The following is a 22,698-nucleotide window of genomic DNA, read 5'->3' on the forward strand; positions in this document are numbered from 1 at the left end:
GCACAAAAAAAAGAAAAACAAGATCCAGGAATTATTAGAGGAGGAATTGGCTCTTTAATTACAACATATTTAAAGCAAACTGTTTCTCCCAACTAGTTATGAACAGTAAGCAGCACTTACTGAAAGGCTCTTTCCAAGGAAAGCCTGCAAAAAAGATGATTTGCCTGTACCTCGAGGTCCTATCACCTTGCAGAGAAACACATTCCTCTGGGTTTGTTTCTTCTCCAGATCCTCCAACTTGTTCTGAGTCACTGGAGGCAAAACAAAAAATACAATGTTCATTCCTCTCAAAAAGGTTTTCAACAAAATGTATTGCATAGGTGTGCCATTTAGATGATAGATATAACCTAAAAGCTACATGTTGATAAATTGATATGTTTAGATATATGTCTCTTTCCTAAATAAATGCAAAGGTAAAGATGTAGAATTTGTAAATATTCCCCGCCTTACAAAAAGTATCTATATTTATTGTCTTACATTCATTGGTAGCACAGGTACATGATATATTATCATCATTTTTGGCACCCAAAGCCAACCAGATATTCAGTTATTTTGAGCCTTGAACCAGATTTGCTAGTCTCATTATCATTTTTTCCTTTATTTCTCCATTATTTAAATCTGAACTCTGTCAAAACAGTAGAATCTGGAACACAAAAGTTAACACCAAAATAAAGCACATAGTCAATGTGCTGTCTTATCTGAAATCATTTGTAAATTATTTCAATTGTGATACAGTGGTGTGAAAAACTATTTGCCCCTTTCCTGATTTCTTATTCTTTTGCATGTTTGTCACACAAAATGTTTCTGATCATCAAACACATTTAACCATTAGTCAAATATAACACAAGTAAATACAAAATGCAGTTTTTAAATGATGGTTTTTATTATTAAGGGAGAAAAAATCCAAACCTACATGGCCCTGTGTGAAAAAGTAATTGCCCCCCGAACCTAATAACTGGTTGGGCCACCCTTAGCAGCAATAACTGCAATCAAGTGTTTGCGATAACTTGCAATGAGTCTTTTACAGCGCTCTGGAGGAATTTTGGCCCACTCATCTTTGCAGAATTGTTGTAATTCAGCTTTATTTGAGGGTTTTCTAGCATGAACCACCTTTTTAAGGTCATGCCATAGCATCTCAATTGGATTCAGGTCAGGACTTTGACTAGGCCACTCCAAAGTCTTCATTTTGTTTTTCTTCAGCCATTCAGAGGTGGATTTGCTGGTGTGTTTTGGGTCATTGTCCTGTTGCAGAATCCAAGATCGCTTCAGCTTGAGTTGACGAACAGATGGCTGGACATTCTCCTTCAGGATTTTTTGGTAGACAGTAGAATTCATGGTTCCATCTATCACAGCAAGCCTTCCAGGTCCTGAAGCAGCAAAACAACCCCAGACCATCACACTACCACCACCATATTTTACTGTTGGTATGATGTTCTTTTTCTGAAATGCTGTGTTCCTTTTACGCCAGATGTAACGGGACATTTGCCTTCCAAAAAGTTCAACTTTTGTCTCATCAGTCCACAAGGTATTTTCCTAAAAGTCTTGGCAATCATTGAGATGTTTCTTAGCAAAATTGAGACGAGCCCTAATGTTCTTTTGCTTAACAGTGGTTTGCGTCTTGGAAATCTGCCATGCAGGCCGTTTTTGCCCAGTCTCTTTCTTATGGTGGAGTCGTGAACACTGACCTTAATTGACTCAAGTGAGGCCTGCAGTTCTTTAGACGTTGTCCTGGGGTCTTTTGTGACCTCTCGGATGAGTCGTCTCTGCGCTCTTGGGGTAATTTTGGTCGGCCGGCCGTCCACTCCTGGGAAGGTTCACTACTGTTCCATGTTTTTGCCATTTGTGGATAATGGCTCTCACTGTGGTTCGTTGGAGTCCCAAAGCTTTAGAAATGGCTTTATAACCTTTACCAGACTGACAGATCTCAATTACTTCTGTTCTCATTTGTTCCTGAATTTCTTTGGATCTTGGCATGATGTCTAGCTTTTGAGGTGCTTTTGGTCTACTTCTCTGTGTCAGGCAGCTCCTATTTAAGTGATTTCTTGATTGAAACAGGTGTGGCAGTAATCAGGCCTGGGGGTGGCTACGGAAATTGAACTCGGGTGTGATACACCACAGTTAGGTTATTTTTTAACAAGGGTTAATAGGTTCAGGGGGCAATTACTTTTTCACACAGGGCCATGTAGGTTTGGATTTTTTTTATCCCTAAATAATAAAAACAATCAATTAAAAACTGCATTTTGTGTTTACTTGTGTTATATTTGACTAATGGTTACATGTGTTTGATGATCAGAAACATTTTGTGTGACAAACATGCAAAAGAATAAGAAATCAAGAAGGGGGCAAATAGTTTTTCACACCACTGTATATGGCCGGCCAGTCATTCCGGCCAATACTCCCAGGCCACCAGGTGGAGCCCTCCCTGCAGCATGGAGGTGCCCCGAATGCCAGCAGGGAATTATGGACAATGGAGTTTTTATCCACAGCCCTGCTGGATACCACAGGGGCCATTAGAAGGCGCTGCAGGGAGGAGCAACGATTGTTTCCACGTTTCCACTACAACCCAGAAGTGCGTCCCAGTCACATGGACAGATTGATGAGTAGGATTTGGCATGTTTTTGTGAGTCAGCCATTAGTCTGTCAGGGGAATGTTACTACAGATGTTCTTCTAGATGGTGGTGCAAAGTTAAAGCTATTAATAGTCAATTTATATCTCCTTTCCCAACAATAAATTCAAGCACTATGTGGTAACTAACATAATGAAATTAAGGGCACAAGATGAAGATGTCAAGATGTTAAAATGAGATGCCTATGGTGGGCTACCAGCATCTGACCGCTAGGTTTGCAACAGACAGAGGATATAAACCCCAGGAGTTCTATAAATTGCTGCAGAGGCAGGTGAGGTTTGGTGTAACCTTCTACGTAAGTTACCACTGTGCACCATGCACACTGTCCCACCAATTTATCAATAAGCTATCAGATTGAGAACACATATGAACAAGGCTAGTGTCAAATAGCTTAAACCAGAACTATTTCCATAATTATTTCAGATGTGCTTGTGTATGAAAAAATATTTAAACATGCTAAACATTAAATGATGCACTGACATTAGTAGGAATAATAACACAAATTATGTTATGAATTACTCAATCATTGAACAAATATTTGTTTTATAAGATTTGCTAAATGTTAAATAAGCGAACTATCCTGCATTCAGGCCAAGTAGGAAATAGTTGGCTTCTAGGAGATATGTCTCTCCAAGTAATGGCAGTTTTCTCACTAAGCAGCTTCATACTATAAACTTGGGAAATTCCATCCATCCATCCATTATCCACCGCTTATCCGAGGTCGGGTCGCAGGTACAGCAGCCTAGGCAGGGAAGCCCAGACATCCCTCTCCCCGGCCACCTCCTCCAGCTCCTCTGGGAGGACCCCGAGGCGTTCCAGGGCCAGCCGGGAGATATAATCCCTCCAGCATGTCCTAGGTCTGCCCCGTGGCCTTCTCCCAGTGAGGAATGCCTGGAACACCCCCCCAGGGAGGCATCCTAACCAGATGCCCGAACCACCTCAACTGACTCCTCTCAATGGGGAGGAGCAGTAACTCTACTTCGAGTCTCTCCCGGATAACTGAACTCCTCACCCTATCTCTAAGGGAAAGTCCAGCCACCCTGCGGAGAAAACTCATTTCGGCCACTTGTATCCACGATCTTGCTCTTTCAGTCACTACCCAAAGGTCATAGTGGCCATAGGTGAGGGTAGGAATGTAGATCGACTGGTAAATCGAAAGCCTCGCCTTTTGTCTCAGCTCTTTCCTCACCACGACGGACCGTTGCAGAGCCCGCATTACTGTGGATGCCGCATCGATCCGTCTGTCAACCTCCCGCTCCATTCTTCCTTCACTTGTGAACAAGACCCCAAGATACTTGAACTCCTCCACTTGAGGCAGTACTGCGCTCCCAACCCAGAGAGAGCATTCTACCCTTTTCCGGCTGAGAACCATGGCCTCGGATTTAGAGGTGCTGACTCTCATCCCCGCTGCTTCGCACTCGGCTGCGAACCGCTCCAGTGAGAGCTGGAGCTCACTGTCCGATGAAGCCAACAGAACCACATGATCCGCAAATGGCAGAGACGAGATTCTGAGGTCACCAAACAAGACACCGACCCCCTCTCCTCCTTGGCTGCGCCTAGAAATTCTGTCCATATAACTTATAAACAGAATCGGTGACAAAGGGCAGCCCTGCCGGAGTCCAACCTCAACAGGAAACGAGTCCGACTTACTACCAGCAATGCGGACCAAGCTCCCGTTCCTCCTGTACAGGGACTGGACGGCTCGTAACACCGAGCCTTGTACCCCGTACTCTTGGAGCATGCCCCATAGGATGCTTCGAGGGACACGGTCAAATGCCTTCTCCAAATCCACAAAACACATGTGGACTGGTTGGGCAAACTCCCATGCGCCCTCCAGGATCCTGGCCAGGGTGTAGAGCTGGCCCAGTGTTCCACGGCCGGGACGGAATCCGCATTGTTCCTCTTGAATCCGAGATTCGACTATCGACTGAACTCTCTTCTCCAGCACCCCTGAATAGACCTCACCGGGGAATAAACTTGGGAAATTAATATCTCATAATGTATACGAATAAGCAATCCTAGCAAACATATGGATAATTAGTAATTTCCTGGGGTCTATGTGTGAAAGAGGCTGCTGAAGACATAACAAAATTCATTCAAACTTCTGACTTCCTCAATATGTTTAAAAGGTATGTGAAGACTCTTGTTTGGCGAGTTCCTGTCATTTTTTCTAACCTAGGAATTATAACTTGATTGTATTTTGATTCAAGCTCATTGTGATATTCAATTTTGTAACCTTGACCTTTAACGCTTATTTCCTAACAGTCTTCCAGACTGATGTTTACTCGATTAAATTGACCTCTTTTGTAAGTCACTTCAAATAAAAGCATCTACCAAGCAAATAAATGTAAAATATAATGAAAATATAATAGTCTTTTTTATAATAGAAAATTTCAAGTGGAAAGATGACATTTAATGTGCAAAATAGATATTATTAATTTGAACCAACCTGTTACAGCAGCTGTTTGGGACTCTTGTTCACTGATAAATGGATACCCAAAGTAGCCAAGATACTCTAAACATCTATGGATATCAAGGTATGCTGTCAACCTTTAGAAAGAATAGAAAAAACATTGTAATTCTAAAATAAAGCGGGGCTCAGCATAGATCGCTTTTTTTAATACTGCTCATTTAAAATTAGTATATATCCCATTATCCCAATGTAATTAAGCTATGGTAACTGCAGAGCATTCTATCAATCACTTCATTATTATATGGTATAAAGCATTTTATGGTACACACAAAATTACAATCTCAACAAAAGAAGTGGCTGAATAACAGTTAAAACTACCTTTAATACGGGTAGTAAAACTGAGTGTAAGTGAGGGCGGGAAATATACAACAATAACTCATACTCTTATTAAACTCTTTCATAATAGAAAATGTATGCATTTATATGTTTTGTTTATTTACATGAAAGACAAAATTATTAACATTTTGTTTATTAAATATTTTTGCAGCAGAGTATCACAGTCAAAATTAGCAGTAATAATAGAATGTTATGTGTTAGTGGACTACAAAAATAAATACATTTTTAAATAACATTTTATAATATCATGTAGTTAAAGGCCAAGCTCAAACAGACTAATAATACCTGAGACAGCTTTTGCAGACAGTAGATTCCAAGTAAAGTAATATAAAAATTGCATTAGTTGATCTATTATTGTTTGATGTTAATTATGAATGGTCTATAATTAATTGTATTTTATTTTCTAAACATTTTTGAAGGAAGTACCTTTTGGACAGTTAAAATTTATGTTAAAGTCTGCCCGAATCTGCAAGCAGCTTAAATGAAAGTGGCTATACTGCATTTGAATAACCTTTATTATTGATTTTGCTTTGTTGCTAGGACCGTCTATTAGATTTGTACAAGAGCAAATTACACAAGTTGAAATCACTGTTCCTCAATGTAAAATTTAAATATGTAAGAAAATCAGTAATCAAGATTCTAAAGAATGCTTCTCTGATTTCCAATGCTTTTTAAATGGGAGTTTTTCAAATCTGTTACAGTGGTCTATTTGAGACATCACAACTAAAGCTGAATTTTCCTTCCAGATTTTTTTAAGGAATAAGTGTGCCAAGTTTGGTCCACTGAAAGCAGTGCTCTTTCATAATCGCATGACCTGTGATGCATAAAAGTTTTACAGTATCATATATGTTGAAAATCACTGTTAAACTATGAATTCTTAACAGAACCTGCAACTGTACTATCACCTCTGGATAAAAAAATAAATGCCAAGCGATTGTTTTATACTGAAATATTTATATTAAAGCTTAAATATTTACAGATTATTTATTAATAACTTTTTTTAAAGTTTACACATCCAGTAAATACGTAAAAAATAATTATGTGTTGATTTTTGGTACTTTTTAACAAAATTGTAACCTACAACTGAAAGCATAAAAGTTACACAATTTTATTATGGAAAAAACAACATTGAGTCTATTGTTTTGTTTCTTCGAGTAGTACTGGATTGCAAAAAATAAAGTTACTAGTAAACCAGCAAGTAAGTTTGCCTGGACCAGATTACATTAAATATTTTCCCAAGATGCCCAACAAATCATACAAAAAAATGTTGCCACAACAGAATTACTTTGCAAACTTACGTCCACTGGCAGAGGTAACCATGCAATGAGATGTAATCGTTTTCATCTGTGCTCACTGTAGTAAACACATCTTCTCCCCAAGGCATATATGGTACAACGGTGAAGAAATTCTTGATATCAAGTCGAGATAGAGCTCCATCTTTGTCCTGGCATAAGAGAATTAGAATGAAATGTAAAATGTCTGTATTTTCAAGAAAGAATGAGCATGTGAAGATGGCAAAGCTTATTTGAAAAGAGAGGACACAGTGGAGGCCAATATAAATAATATAGTGAGCTTTTCTTGCTTTCTTGGAGAACTGATCAGACTTGGCAAATTCCTTTAGAGCCTTGTTACATGCGACCCACTGATATTGTTTTTATAATTCTTGTAGCTTTCTTGGGCAATGTAGTTATTTTCTATATCTCTATTCTTCCCTTTCCCTTTATCCATGTAGCAGTAAAAATTTTGTCTTTGCTCACATACTCTAAATGATGTCTTTATGGGACTGGATGCAGTGCTGCATTGGTTACACTGCTCTACTTCTTTTTAATTGGATCATCTTCATGTTTCTAGATGTATACGTTTTGATTCAATAAAAATCAATCAAGCATCATAGACAAAATTAAAACACAGGTCTACTTGTTGACTTGATGGATGAATAAATCAATGATGCTAAAGAATTACTTTTTTCAACATACAGATGGCAAAAAATAAAAGATAAGTTCTTAATTTTATTTTTCCAAAAATATGGCATGTTGTCATTAAAAATATTTTCTCCATTTCCTTATGGAGCAGCAGTCTTTTGATAAAAATATAATTGATTACTAGTGAGAAATTCCCTAAAAACTACATTACAAACTTATTTTAATAATGGTTTTTGCAATTTGTCTACATTTTTTTCCCTCAACATTTTAAAATTTTGACAGATTATCATTTATTCCAACAATAGATCCAACTGCAAAAGTGATGATGATGAAATGGTCAGTTGCAATGCTGAATGTTACATTTGTTTATCCAGAATATAAAGATAAAAGAAATGTAACAGCCACGAGCTCAAGAAAATAATGAGAGATGTAACAGAAGAGATATCCAAAACCTCTAGTATATACAGTGTAGTCTTGGAGGTCTACAGACAATTCCTTTGACTTCATGCTTGGTTTGTGCTCTGACATGAACTGTCAACTGCGGGACCTTATATAGACAGGTGTGTGCCTTTCCAAATCATGTCCAATCAACTGAATTTACCACAGGTGGACTCCAATTAAGCTGCAGAAACATCTCAAGGATGATCAGGGGAAACAGGATGCACCTGAGCTAAATTTTGAGCTTCATGGCAAAGGCTGTGAATACTTATGTACATGTGCTTTCTCAATTTTTTTATTTGTAATAAATTTGCAAAAATCTCAAGTAAACTTTTTTCACGTTGTCATTATGGGGTGTTGTGTGTAGAATTCTGAGGAAAAAAATGAATTTAATCCATTTTGGAATAAGGCTGTAACATAACAAAATGTGGAAAAAGTGACGCGCTGCGAATACTTTCTGGATGCACTGTACTGTATGCTTAAATGTTCAATATTTTTTAAAAGAAAGCAAATGCATATGCTGTAGATATCTGGGAATCGCACCTACCATTGTTGGTAAATATGGATATGTCTGGCCAAAAGACCACTTTTGCCATGTTTTTTTTTCATACTATGGACTATCCAGTCATTATTAAGCAAGTCTAATAGTCATGAAGAACTTTTTCTACTATCCAAAAACAAACCAGAAAAAAGGATCACGACTGGAAGGATCATATGAGCATTACTGGCCATCCATCACTTTTCTTACTTAGATTAATGAGATCCCTTACTGAAGGTGTAAATAAATGATTTTTATTTATTGTGTTTTTGCAACCTGGGCATTTGCACATCATTTTAAATATATTCCTGTTTTGCCATAAACTTTGCTCTAAATTGCTGCTTGCACACATTACTACATTATTTATTTTTTCCTAGCTTAGGGTGCTTTCAACCAGTGTCACTGCATCCACTATATGTTTGTTGGCGTTTACATGCAGATTCCTCCAAAGCTATTGCCAACATAAACAGGAATTCCTGCCTCAGAAAAGTAAAAATAAATAAATAAAATGCATTATTCTCAGTATCCTCTGTTGTAATAAAAACATATACACCAATCAGTTACAACAACAAAACCACCTGCATAATATTGGACCAAGGCTAAGGCAGCGGATCCTTTAAGTACTGCAAGCTGTGAGGTGGGGCCTCCACTGGTTAGACTTGTTTTTTCAGCAAATCCCACAGATGTTCGACTGGATTGAGATCTGGGGATCTGAAGGCCAAGTCAACACCTTGAAATCTTTGTCATGTTCCTCAAACCATTTTTGAACAATTTTTGCAGTGTTTTTCCTGTCAGTGCTGTGCCAAAAAGGGAATGTGGTGCGTTAGAATGTCACACTTGCTACAGCATTATTAACAACAAATATTAACAAATAAAACAAGTTTTGGCTAATTTTCTTTTTTCTAGAATGTCAACAAATTTCAATCAAATCTTTTAAGGTATTATGATTTTGTGGTATTTTTTTTCTTTAGGGGTTTGTTACCCCTAAATACTGAAATATCAAAATCTCTTTTTTCATGGCTGACACGTACCACCATAGAAATAACATCCTGCTAACCTTCAGCTTTTTACTAAAACAGGAAACAGTGTTATGTTGAATGAGTCAGTCAGCTTTGCATTTATTGTACAGTAAATATACAGTGAATATAAAAGGTCTACACACCCCTGCCAAAATCACAGATTTTGTGTAATAAAAAATTAAACCAAGATAAATCGTGTCAGGGCGGCACGGTGGCACAGTGGTAGCGCTGCTTCCTCACAGTAAGGAGCCCTGGGTTCGCTTCCCAGGTCCTCCCTGCGTGGAGTTTTCATGTTCTCCCCATGTCTGCGTGGGTTTCCTCCAGGTGCTCCGGTTTCCTCCCACAGTCCAAAAACATGCAGGTTAGGTCATTGGCGATCCTAAATTGTCCCTAGTGTGTGCTTGGTATGTGGGTGTCTGTGTGTGCCCTGCGGATGGCTGGCGCCCTGCCTGGGGTTTGCTCCTGCCTTGCGCCTTGTGTTGGCGGGGATTGGCTCCAGCAGACCCCATGACCCTGTGTTAGGATATAGTGGGTTGGAGAATGACCGACTGATTAAATCCTGTCAGAACTTATTTCACTTTTATTGCAAAAATTGCAATCTATACAAAGAAGATGAAAACAAATCAGAAACTGTGAATAAAAGAAAAAAATCATACACAAACCTGCCATATTATAATAATACGCCACTACATAGATAAAGACAGACAGATGAAATAGGTGGTGCTACAGACACATACTGTAATTTTCCAGCCAGACATACAGTTGACAGATTTGTGGGAATCTAACTGCTAACATGTAACTATAGGACCTTGCAAGTAAAATGCTTGTGTCCAGTCATGAAACACTGTAGCCAACATTGTAGCCACTATTTCATATACTTCTCTAAACTGGGGCTTAGTTTGCAAGGTTTGTTAGCATACTGCAATTCATTTACCAAGTATCTCACATGCGAGCATAAAAATAAACAGCTTGAACAACTCTCAAGCATATTAATACATTCTAATTCCTAAATACTAGTACATAAAACACTTTTCAGCAGGAGTGATCAATATATATCATCTACAATAATATATTGATTGCTGTTTTAACAGTATGCAAGCTGGAATTATTATCACCCACTTTGCAAAAAAACAATCAAAAACACATCTCGAGCAGCCACATATTCACTGTCTCATGTAACCTAACAAGATAGAGTACTGCACGTATGCAAAGCAAGTAGATAAGTGGAGAATGTCCCTGCTGCAGGTCTTGGGATGGAGTGAAGACAGAGCTCAGAGGAGATGGGTGCAGAGATTAGAGGGCATGCACATACATTATGAGGGTGGGGGGTTAGAATTTCAGACCCATCCATGTAACATTATCTGTTTTTGCAGAGTTAGATGTGGGCTGCTCAGAGTTTGTTGCCCCATCCCGTCCTGTTACCATGGTTCCCATGGTCCATGTTGCTTTGTAGCCAGGCACTGCGGACAGCCTGGTTTTTCAGTCAAAAAACTTGAAGTTTCCTCAGAAGAATTTTACAATCGTTTTGCTTTTTCTGTTGGAAAGAACTTGAAGTTAGTAATTTGTTTAAAAATGTTATTGGTATGGGTTTTTTGTATCTTTGTGCAATATATGACAGAACTTGTTTAGAAATGCTATAGCTTTTCTCCTATGTAGTATTTGAAAGAACTTTGGATTTTTACACTATACAGTAGTATAGTATGTTAGATTTTTGTTCTTGCTTATATGCTGCACAATTCACCTTACAGCAGAGCAGTTTATGTTTATTCCAACTGTTCATGCTGTGTACTTTAATTATGATTAGTATTTTATTCCCTTTGGAGTCATATCTTGTTTACTTTAAGGGTATCTGTTTAAAATGTTCTCATTATGATAGTTTTGTGGTGTTAGTGGGAATTTTTTGTGTAAACTCTGTAGGCCACTTTACAATGGTTTACTGATACTTGCACTGTTTGATATCAGTAATACTTTGACTGGTGATTTTAATGTTTTGTGTTATTTTACTTTAGTTTTAAGTAAGTGAAACTTTTTTTACTTAACTGTTGTTTCCATGAATCTCATTAGTAAGCTACAATTAATATCACATTAACAAGACAAAGCTAGATCAATATGACTTTTACAAACATTTTTAAAGGATGCAAAATACTGTCTAATTATTATCGTCAAAGTTCCAGAAAATATTGAGATATAATTTTTTGCCAATATCACACACCCCTACTTTTCATTAATGTAAAGAGAGACTGTGACACATATTAAAAGTAAAACAAATGGTTATCGATAAAATGCAAAAATAAATTTGTCCTTGCATTATTCTGTGTTATTAAGCAGGGCGTCTCTTTTTAATGATTAAAAGATACTTAACAAAGGTGGTTAACCTCCTTAGCGTTAGACCCGAACATCACTCGGGCTGTAAAAACAGTGCTGAAAGCATTAGTCCCGACCGTCACTTGGGCAACTGTATAGATTTCTCTTGTGCACGCGTTAGACCCAAGGATTACTCGGGCTGCAAAAGTGCCAAAAGCGTTAGTGCTGAGCATTGCTCGGCAAACATAGACATATCTTGCATAAGCGACAGGCCTGAGTATTACCCAGGGAAAAGTGCAGACATGTCTTCTCCTAGCCTCATAATGGCAGCTCCTAAGAAATGTATTTCAGCAGGTGTTGCACACTCTTGACAGTGATACAAGCAATAATGACGAAGTGAATCTGTCTTCAGGCAATGAAACTGAAACGGACAGTGAAACAGAAAATGATTCTGATGAATCTGGATGTGATGCTTGTGTTAATTGCACATGTGTAGTGTGCTGTTCAAAAGCTGATCAGTATGGAAAGACAATCCATAAGGAATCAAGCTACTATTGTCCTGACTATGACGTTGGATTTTGTATTTCATTGTGCTTCAACATGTATTACATAAAAGACGCATTTTGACTGTATACGGTATTAGCATTATTTTTATTATTATTCATTATTATTTTTTGTACCATTATTATACTTTCTATACTTCTGACTTTGTACTTTTAGTCTTTTGCATGTTTTACAGAAGAGCAGATTTAATAAATAATGTAATTTTTCAAGCAAAAAAATTCAATGCAAGAAAAAATGTTAACGCTAAGGAGACTACAGGAATATGTCACCCAAAAATGATTTGTTTTTATGTTACTTACTCCATTTAGTTTGCAGTGATTTTCAAGAAAACTTTTTAATCTCATGGTTTTGAATTGAAGATTTGCCTCTCCCATTCATTCATTGGTCAAGAGTTTGTTCATTTGAAAAGAACAGTATTCTGGGAATTTTTTATTTTAAATTACTAATTACAGCCCTGCTTCTTAAAACAAGTGTTTAGAGCATTTAATAGCATGTTTGATTGGAAAAAGAATACCTTAAAATACCAAACTTATCTTTAAAGTTATAAAGGCAAGCTGAAAGATGAAAGCTAAAGGCATTAAATAATAATTTTAAAAAAATCAATGAACACTCACCACATCATACTTTTCAAAGAGTTTCTGCAGGAAACGGTAGCCGTTATGGTTTAACTCTGTGCTACTGCCAAGTGGAACTCTCAACCTGTCCAGAACATAAAGCACATATACTGAAACTTGCATTGGTTTCATAAGCTAAAACAGGTTAATGAACTTAATGTAGAACACTAATAAGATCCTGACAAACTTTGATATTCTGACTGCAAAATCAAAAATATGACTCTAAGTCCTGAAATAACACGTGAATGCATCCTACAGTGCATGAGCAATAAATAAAGTTTACATCAGAAATTCAATTTAATTTGTTAATTTCCTCAAAGGAAACATACTGATACTTCTCAGAAACAAATGACACTGGCAAGCCCATCATTACACATATCAGAAGCCTCGTATTTTTCTTATCTTTGCACTTTTTTTTTACAATACAATAATAATCAGTTACAAAGTTAGCATTTAAAAAGATATATTAATATGATAAAACAAAATAATTTTAATCAATGAACAATTTCTGACACATGTTCAACACAGGAAACATGCCCTCAAATTAGGCTTTCTCAAAATGACAGAAATGTAACAGATATAATAACAGCAACAATCTTGGTGCTGTAAACTTGCATTCAGCTCTGTAACAGATGGTAAGAACTGTTATTTCATTTTAGTGCATGTGACGTTTCACTAAAATATTCATGTTTGTACTGTTGTGTCAGGCTGTCATTTAATGCAGGTTACAACTTAAAATTTAGCAAAAATCTGCATTGCAAAACCTGAAAATTATTGTATCTAATATAGTTCCTTTTTGTACAAATTTACAATATTAGGAAAATTACTATTACATAGCCAAGTAAACACTCACATTATTCATAAAAGATATATATAAATCATTAAGGTGTTTAATGAAAAGGTTTATATAAAAAGAGTAGGTACTGAAAATCATACACAAAAAATACACTTTATACTTTCTGAACAACAATGCATAATCTTCCAAAAAAAAACTAAGAAGTGCTCAGCAAAGTACATCTTCACTTCCATCTCTATTTGTCTTGGTGAGAACTACAGTGACAACAACCACTGATGTTGTAGACCACACTGTCCTTAGCAATATCAACCATGTACTTCTGGAAAATTCTCAGGTGCGCTCACACTGTACCAATGAGTCCTTCTGTGGGAGTTGACTAAAGGCATACTCACTACATGACAAAAGCACATCAAATGCTCTTTTAGACCTGGTAAGGCATATTTTCCTCTTCTAGATGCTCACTCATACAGTCTACCAGCACTGCATAGGAACTTCATTTCTGCCATTTAGACAATACTCAGAGCTGCTCATCATCATAGTTTAGGATAAGAATGTAGATTAACATTGCTTAAAGACTTAGCTCTAGCTTTATCACCACTATCCAGAAAAAAACATTCACAAAACTAGTTATTTCACTGATATTTTGGTAAATCTTCTCCCTCCCACTGATAAATTAGATTTCAGCATGTTCAAACTCTTATACTTGAAACAACAACTCCCCTTTTAACTTGTACACAGCTAGCCACACTTTACTATGAGAGGTCAAACAGATTTGAAGGTAGTAATTCCTATCCTTTTCCAAGTCTACAAAGTATCAACAGACAAGACTTGAAAAAGAGAAAAGAGATGGTCCACTGTGCATGGGTAGAATGGAATTGCATTGAAACTACAAAGTGGTTTGGCTGGTCTCTGGCAAATGTGCCCATTCTCAGTCTTTTACCATGCACCAACCAAACAGAATAGTCTTCAAGCAAAAGGTGATAGACAGCAACTGCTAAAATGTTAGTGGCAATTTGCTGTGCTGATTTTTATACAATGACCTATTTGTATATTTGATGCTATATTGTACTCTATTTTGCTGTACAAAATGCATTGTGATGACACATGTTGTTAACTGCACTACATAAAACAGAGACAACAGAGATATCCAGAAAAGGGCTAGCTGATCAACAGACTTGGATGTTAAATTTTTGTAAAAATTGTGGACCCATTGGGATTTGTTTATCTCAGAATTTATTTAAGCGAGGAAATTTACTTTTACTTCTCTCTGTTTTCAGGCATTGTTGGCATGTGGTGCACATTTAACATATTAACCTTTATATAATTGAATATTATTTTTGTACTTATAAACAGATAATGGATTTATTAAAAAAAAAATATTGAAAATTAGGTAAGGACAGCTGATGGAAATAAACCAATTTAACACTAGAGATTGGTAAAAAAGCTCAAGTGAAGTCTACGAAAAAAAACATGACTGAGTAATTTACACTACAGTATAGGCCACAAGATGCAAAATATTGTTTACTACTAAGATAAGTTATTGGTCAACAAATAAATGATCTTCCTAAGCAAAATTACATTATCAAATGAGTACTATATATGCAACAGTAATACTTTATGCAGGACTACAGTTCATTTGTCTTTTAGGAAAACAAGATTAAGGCTAATTTTTAATTTATTGCTGTAAAAAGTTTTATTAAAAGGATTTTAAAATATGTGCAAAAAAAATCACCAGGGGCTTCCTGTATAACGCCGTGCGTAGAACTCACACTATAACATGGCGTAAGCACAAAAGCCGAAATGTGCTTACGCACAGAAAAATCCAGATGCAGGAATGCGTGCATACTTCAACTTCAACGTTCTTCCGCTACATAAATCCCAATCAGCGTGAAAACTAACGCTCGTGCACGCGCTTTATGTAACACCCCAACTCCTCCCAGAATTACACCTCTTTGAATATGCAAAATAATATAAATCGCCCTTAAGCGCAGCCTTCTGTGAAAAGACAATGAGAAAAGCACGGGGGAAAATATAAGAATTTCAGTGAATACCAAGTGGAGGCAAAGGAAAAATATACTATTTGTTCAAATAAACCGTGGTATAATCAACAAAAGGAAGTTGATCGAGTGACATAGTGTGTTGGAGAACCTTGAAAGCTCACGTTCACAAAATCGCATAGTGCCGGAAATAAAAAAGAAGTCACATATCAAAGTCGCCGTGAAAAGCCGAGTTGTAGCCCACTGTCTGAGTGTCATATGAAAGCTTATTAGGGTACAGAGAAAAAAGGCACACAGTGGGGAAAAAGCACGAAATGTCAACTTCAATCTCGACATTTCCACTTTAATCACGTAGTTTATTTTGTCATTAAAGTAGAACATCATAAACTTCATCTTAAAATCGTTTAATTAACCAGTTTCTAAAATCACATCGTAATTAATGTCGCACGTTAAATGTTTTGTTTTGTATTTGATCTTCTATGTGCTCTGTGCGTGTGAATCACTACTTGCTTCTTAAACTGGCTCTCTTCCTTTAACTGGACACAGAATACATTACATTTGTGATATTACAGCTCTCTGAATAACTAAAATACTGAGACGTATACGTGATGTCATATTCATGATGATAGGAGTTAAAGCACGTTATTAAACATGTGTTTCACTTCGATGAAATAATTTATTGCAGCAGTACTCAGGGGTTTTATATTCAATATATATTGGCGTAGCTGTCACTGCAGTCAGTGCTTTTCTTTTCCCATGTAACCGATCGCCATACAATCAGCTCTGTAATAGACGTTAAGCCATCTGTAAGCTTAGCGCCGATTCTTCAAAACGTTTAAAGAACATTGAAATATCTTCGTAGTACATGTTTAATTATTCTATCCTTAACGACACTCCCAGTGAAGAATATAGATTATTTAAATGAAGTTAAAGTTTTATCTGTATAATTTAACAAACATATTTTGCTGCATTTCACCTTAAAAATGATATCGTCATCATATGTAAATACGTGCTTTATAAAGTGGCTCAGGTTGTGTAATATTACAACTGTAGTGCAAATTTACAGTGGGGTGATTGTACTTATAAGTACAAACAGTTCTACAAGGTGCAATTGATTGAGTGCATTTAAAGTTCTTGGGATTAAACTGTTTCTGAACCATGAGGTCCGTACAGGAAAGGCTTTAAAACGTTTTGCCGTGGCTGAGACAGCGTGTCCATGAAACTGTATACTGATAATTCTCTTTTCGATCAGCTGCTGCTGTGATTCACACTCAGATACAGTGATATAAATACTCCGAGTGTTGCAGTGAGAGTAATATGGAAAAAAATGATCCGCTGTGGCAACTCCTAACGGGAGGAGCTGAAAGAAGAAGAAGAAGAAGGAGAAAGGTGCAGTGAGAGTAACAACGCTAAAGCAGTTATGGTATTTGGAATACTATGGCTGTTCCCTGGACCATTATATTGTTACAAGTTAATTACAATCAGATGCATTACACTAATAAACAATATGCGGTTAGTTTCTGTGTATTTATAAAGCCGCGTCATGAAAATAATGAGTAATTACACAGGAACAGTACCATTGCTTTGACGCTGGGTGCCGCCAGTCTGCAAAACCGAGCGGAGAACTTGCGTACGACAAGGCATGAGGTACCGTGGAAAAGTGCGTGGCTTTACACCAAGTGTAGGTTTTATACATCGCGATTTGAACGTGGAAAAGTTCTTACGCAACATTTCTGTGCGTACGCACCATTTATACATGAGGCCCCAGGAACTTTAGAAGGAAAATATAAATGAGTCAATAAGGAACAAAATTCATTTCAAAATAAAGAGGAGGCTTATATTTTGCTTCATTTTATGATGTTTGCTGCTTCCTAGTGACATTATTTAACACTTCATGCTGAATCATGCCATCTTCGCAAAACGTTTTCCATAAACAACAAAAATATGACGCTGTACAGATGCATCATATTTCCACTTCCTTTCATAAATTTAAGTCTGTTTAAATGTTAAACCAGTAATAGTCAAACAAGCAGTTAGCACTGGCAGAAAAATAAAGGAGGCCAGAGGCTATTATAGTCTGAAAGCTTAACTGTCTATATGTGATATATGTACTCTCCTGTTTGACACTTTTACATCATCTTGTTAATAAGGTACTGTATGCATTATTTATAAAAACTTTCTCAAAAAATTAGTATGGTTTCTGCTGATGCTGTTAAAATGCATAATGCAATACAGATCCCTCTTTCTCTATAAAGTATCAAGGAGCACAACAAACCAAAACCGAGAAGACTTTTGCATAAAGAAATGTAAAAGATCAAGACTTGGCTGTCAGTTCATATATATTTTTTTAACTAAACATCTTCTGTGGGTAGGATACCTCTTAGCACAGACAACCAGTCTGAACTTGCATGAATTCAGCACTGTAGTCCTAATAAAGCATCATACAGGGCCTGATAAGATGAGTGTTGCAAAAGTGACAAATCCTCCTATTTTAGTTGCTAAACAGTTGTTAAAATTAGATGGAATTTAAATGCATCTCCAACCATCTAGATGGAGTTATAATGTCAGAAGGACAAACATAAAAGTATATATACAAACACAAACAAGCAAAGAAATACATAAAAACCTGGCATAAAAGAAAATGTTATTACATATTTTAGTATATTGAAATGAAATGCCTACAACTTTTTGAACCATATTAATATTTACCTTACAGCAATTAACTACTCTTTCGATTAATTTCATCCCCTGTTATACATACTGTGGGTAGAGGTAGTCATCTGTGAGTTCCAGCGAGTCATCATAGCCAAACTTCCTGAGGATTGTCCAGGTGGTCTCATGTCGGCCCCTCTGAATAAACAGTGTGTTCAGGAACAAAAATCCTAGAGACAGAGGAACATTGTTCAAGGTGTGTTGAACACAAAAGACTACAGCCAAACAACAAAAAAGAATAATACTGTCTAACACCGAGAAGGTGCAACGCGATAAGGAAAAGGTCAGATGCAATAAATAAATTCATAAAGGGGGTTGGGGTCAGCATGAGTTGGTTTTTGTTTTGAATTTTTTTCATTTTAATTGTGAAAAAAGCAAGAGTATCTCTTATAAACAAAGTATACTTATGTATATTTCATGATGAACACAAACGTTCATAATCACAGCTCAAACCCACTGACCACTTAAATATTCTTGCAAAAATACAAAATTCTAAGTAGAATAGTATTAGTGAAAAATATACCCATTTACTGTCAGCTGAACTTGGTTTGCACCTACTCAGACTGAGTTTCAACAAGTCTTGACAGTGTCTGTCTCTTTAATCTGTAACACTGTTTAATTTCATTTAATAGAACAAGTACCCGTAAGTGTCCTGAATTTTTTTTTGTTTAATTTATACTGATATCCTGCCAAAGTCAACATTTTAAATTGTTAGCCATGTTCTGGATTAGGTGTTCATTCCTCACATTCAGTTGTAGCAATGTGGATTTACTCTGATGAGCAAAGTGCTATCAATAGAAGTTTATTTTTGTCAATCCACTGCAGTTTGGCTCTTTGATTCAAAATGATGTGAAATGAAAAGTGAATATTCAACTGTAATGCACGTTCAAGTACAGCCAAAGTGGCCCTTCACCCAGTGCCTGTTATGCCCTTAAGTTTACATTTATTTTAAAGAACAAAAGACACAGGTTGATAGAAAAGAAAAAAAATATTGATTCACTGTTGAGTTGAAGTACCATGTGACAGGTATTAGTGGAATGGATTTATTTTTGTCTTGCTTGAATATCATCATCATCGGGTCATCAGAAAGGATCTCAATAGTTTTGTACAAGGTATTCCAGTAGGAACTCCATATTTGGAAATCATTTGATTACATGTACCAGTACATGCCTAATTTATATATTCAGAGGCGAATTATTCGCAACATATATCTGTTAACAAAGTGCACAGTGGAGAAAAAAGGTTATAAAAAAGTCACAGTGTATAACAAACCTATTTCAATGCAAATTTGTTTAGCTGCTCAGTTACTGTACATCCACAAATTGTACATTTTGCAACTATCTTTTTTACAAATACAACAGTTAAATCTACTCAGTTGTGACAGGAGGGCAAGTTTATTGCTGTTTTCTCTGAAAAGGATTAGCTGTAGGCAGCACTGTTATTGATCAGGGGTGTGTCACTGTCAGGCAGGTTGGGTAAGTTTTCCCTACTCTAAATACTATTAAATAATGACCTGAGGATATGGGGCTGGGTAGAACAGAATTTAACTTTATTGAAAAGGACTAAGCCTGAAACCCTGCTTATGATCAAAATTTGCAGATAGTCACTCTCAGGATAATGGCACCTTGAAATCAGACAGGGAAGGAGCACACTGTCATTTATGATAGTTATATAATTCTGCACATTCATCATTTTTCCTGGTACAAAGATATAAAAATAGGAATGAGAGGAGGGAAACAGTCAAATCCAAATGTGAGCTAATGACTGCAAAATGAATACTTTGTTGTAAACAAAATATAAAAAGTGCTAGGAAAATTGGTTGCTACAGATTTGATCTGAAGTATAGTTAAGGATCTGTTTATTATTACTATTTTTCATAGTTAACCCTCTTTACTATGATTGAGGGTGCCCTGTAACTATGCTAAAACAACTTTGTTGTGATGTAAGATTTTGCATATAACTTGATAAATGTTTTGTATGTCTTTATTTATAATTTAGGCAAAGCAATGTAATTTAGTGTTACTTTGGTGAGAGGCATTCGTGTTTGCCCCCCTGTTTACAACTAAATCTTTTTGTAATTTTACGACAGGATTTGGGAGATGTGTCTTAAACCAGTTTGGCGAGTGTTTCTATGCTAAAGTCTTTCAACCCCCCACAAGGAAGCCAGGATGTTTAGCATATGGTTTGGGGGGTTGCAGGTGTTAAGATGTACTATTTCCCCCCATTGGTCTGAGGTATGGCTGTTTGGAATTGGCTTGTCTCAGAGGTCTTTAAGTACCATGATGTCCTATTGGCTATAGGGGTTGGACAGAAAACCTATAAATTTGCTTGCTCAACCACATTCTTTCTCTCTTGCTAACCTGTGATGATGTAGAAGTATCTTTCTCTTGTTAACAACTGATGAAGACCATCACACCATGAACTGACAAGAACAGCACAATGAACAACACAGCTCTGCAGACATACTGAACAGGCTTGAGGCCTGTTTGAAGAAAGCTGAGCACCAATGATGCCTTAACTAGAGACATTTTAAGTAACTACAAGTCTGTGTGCCACCTGAAACTACATATCACCATTTAATCAGGTTGTATGGTTGCCAATATTCAAATGTACTTTGAATTTTGTTATTATTTATGAATATTATCAATAATACATTATTTTATGTGTAACATAACTCCTGCTTGTCTTTTTACTACATCTAATTGCCTGCGGTTATAGATATAGAAGGGAAGGTGGGGATAAGTTATATAGAACAATACCTTATAAACAGTGGTAAGTCTGTGAGATTAGACATTCTAAGGCTACATATTAATAATACAATAGGGGTAAGTAGAGCAATATATATTACTCTACCAAGATAAAACAAACTTATTTTTGATCTTTATGAATATCTATTGCGGAAGATTGAGCACTTTTGACACGGATTAAAGTACAAGTTTTGTTTAGTAAATTGCATAACAAAATATCACATTTTAATAAACATAATATAATATGAATATAACTGAAGAACACTTTATTTCTTATGTTTTCCCAAATTTCAACAGACCATATCAAAAGTATTAAATAAAAAAAAACACCAAAAAGACAATGATTTAATTCATAAGAAGAATTTGAGCTCACATTGAACCACAAATCTACCATTTGATTAAAGGAACTTACAGGATGTGCACTTTCAGCAGCTAAACTAAAGGTATTATACACTTTGTTTCACATACAATACCAGTCCAAAGTTTGGAGAAACACTGGATGAATGCTTTCCATAATCTTATATACATTTTGATTAGAAAAGACTTGTGCTTAATTACAGAAGTACAGGAGCTGAGTGACACTCGGGTATAAAGACAACTCTTGTCTCTACTTATGCTAAGGTACTATAGCAAGGCCTCTTTACTTGAGGCAGCTGTTCACATGTGGAAGAAGCAGTACATGTAGGACATTATAAAGCAGTTGCACAGAAGTCTCGGTTTGCTTAAAACAGCTGTCCATATGCAGATAAAGTTGTGCACATGGGGCACATGTAGACAGAGTTGGTAGGATGTAGAAGCAGCTTGCCCGGAGGAGTCGAAGAAAGAGAGAGAAAAAGAAGAAAGCAGAAGAGCTTTTGTGTGAACTGTGCTATACGAGAGGAAAAGAAAAAATAAAAAGCACGTGTGCTTAACTTGTGTCTGTCTGTGTTGGCTTTGGGTGGCAGAAGTGGCCACATCAAACACACACACATTATATATATATATATATATATATATATATATATATATATAAATATTTACAGATAACTTTAACTATGTAACATAGTATCTATCTATCTATCTATCTATCTATCTATCTATCTAGTTGAACCTTTGTGAGACAGATGATGTGATGATGTCTACATCTGTGGTTCCCAGTGTGAAACATAAGGGGAGTTACAACAGTGTGGGTTACTTTGCTGGTAACACTGCTGCTGATTTATTTAGAACTGAGGTGACACTGCATTCTGCAGTGATATGTCATCAAATCTAGTGCACTTAGTTAAGTCGTCATTTGTTTTCCAGCGAGACATTAATAATAAAAATAATTTATATAGTTCTTTTCTCACTACTCAAAGCACTTCAGTGAGTGGGGAGTCACTTCAATCACCAGTAATGGGTAGCATCCGCCTGGATGGTGTGACAGCCCTTAAAATTTGGAATGCTGTTCCTCTCAGCCTTTGCAAGGAAAAATCACATTACTCATTTCAAAATCCTGTTAAAAACATATTTCTAATGAGTATCATTCATTTTCTTGTATGTAATTTCTATTGTCTTGTTAATGTGTTTATTGAATTGCAAAGTGTCATTGAGTGTATGAAAGGGGCTACATAAATAAAACTTATTATTATT

The 22,698-nt window shown here is 36.4% G+C and overlaps 1 protein-coding gene across 3 annotated transcripts in view; it reads right to left on the reverse strand.

Annotated features, from left to right (window-relative positions):
• rhot2 (ras homolog family member T2) overlaps window positions 1-22,698 on the reverse strand; it is a 52,001-nt gene that overhangs the window by 6,291 nt on the left and 23,012 nt on the right. For all 3 annotated transcript variants that reach the window (XM_039775450.1, XM_039775451.1, XM_039775452.1), the window contains exons 11-15: window positions 18,390-18,510; window positions 12,836-12,920; window positions 6,735-6,880; window positions 5,077-5,177; window positions 121-251 (exon numbers count right to left, since the gene is read on the reverse strand). In XM_039775450.1, the coding sequence (XP_039631384.1) occupies window positions 121-251; window positions 5,077-5,177; window positions 6,735-6,880; window positions 12,836-12,920; window positions 18,390-18,510 (584 nt within the window). The remainder of the gene's footprint in view (window positions 1-120; window positions 252-5,076; window positions 5,178-6,734; window positions 6,881-12,835; window positions 12,921-18,389; window positions 18,511-22,698) is intronic.

This window comes from Polypterus senegalus, chromosome 13, assembly GCF_016835505.1.
Source record: "Polypterus senegalus isolate Bchr_013 chromosome 13, ASM1683550v1, whole genome shotgun sequence".
Lineage (NCBI taxonomy): Eukaryota > Metazoa > Chordata > Cladistia > Polypteriformes > Polypteridae > Polypterus > Polypterus senegalus.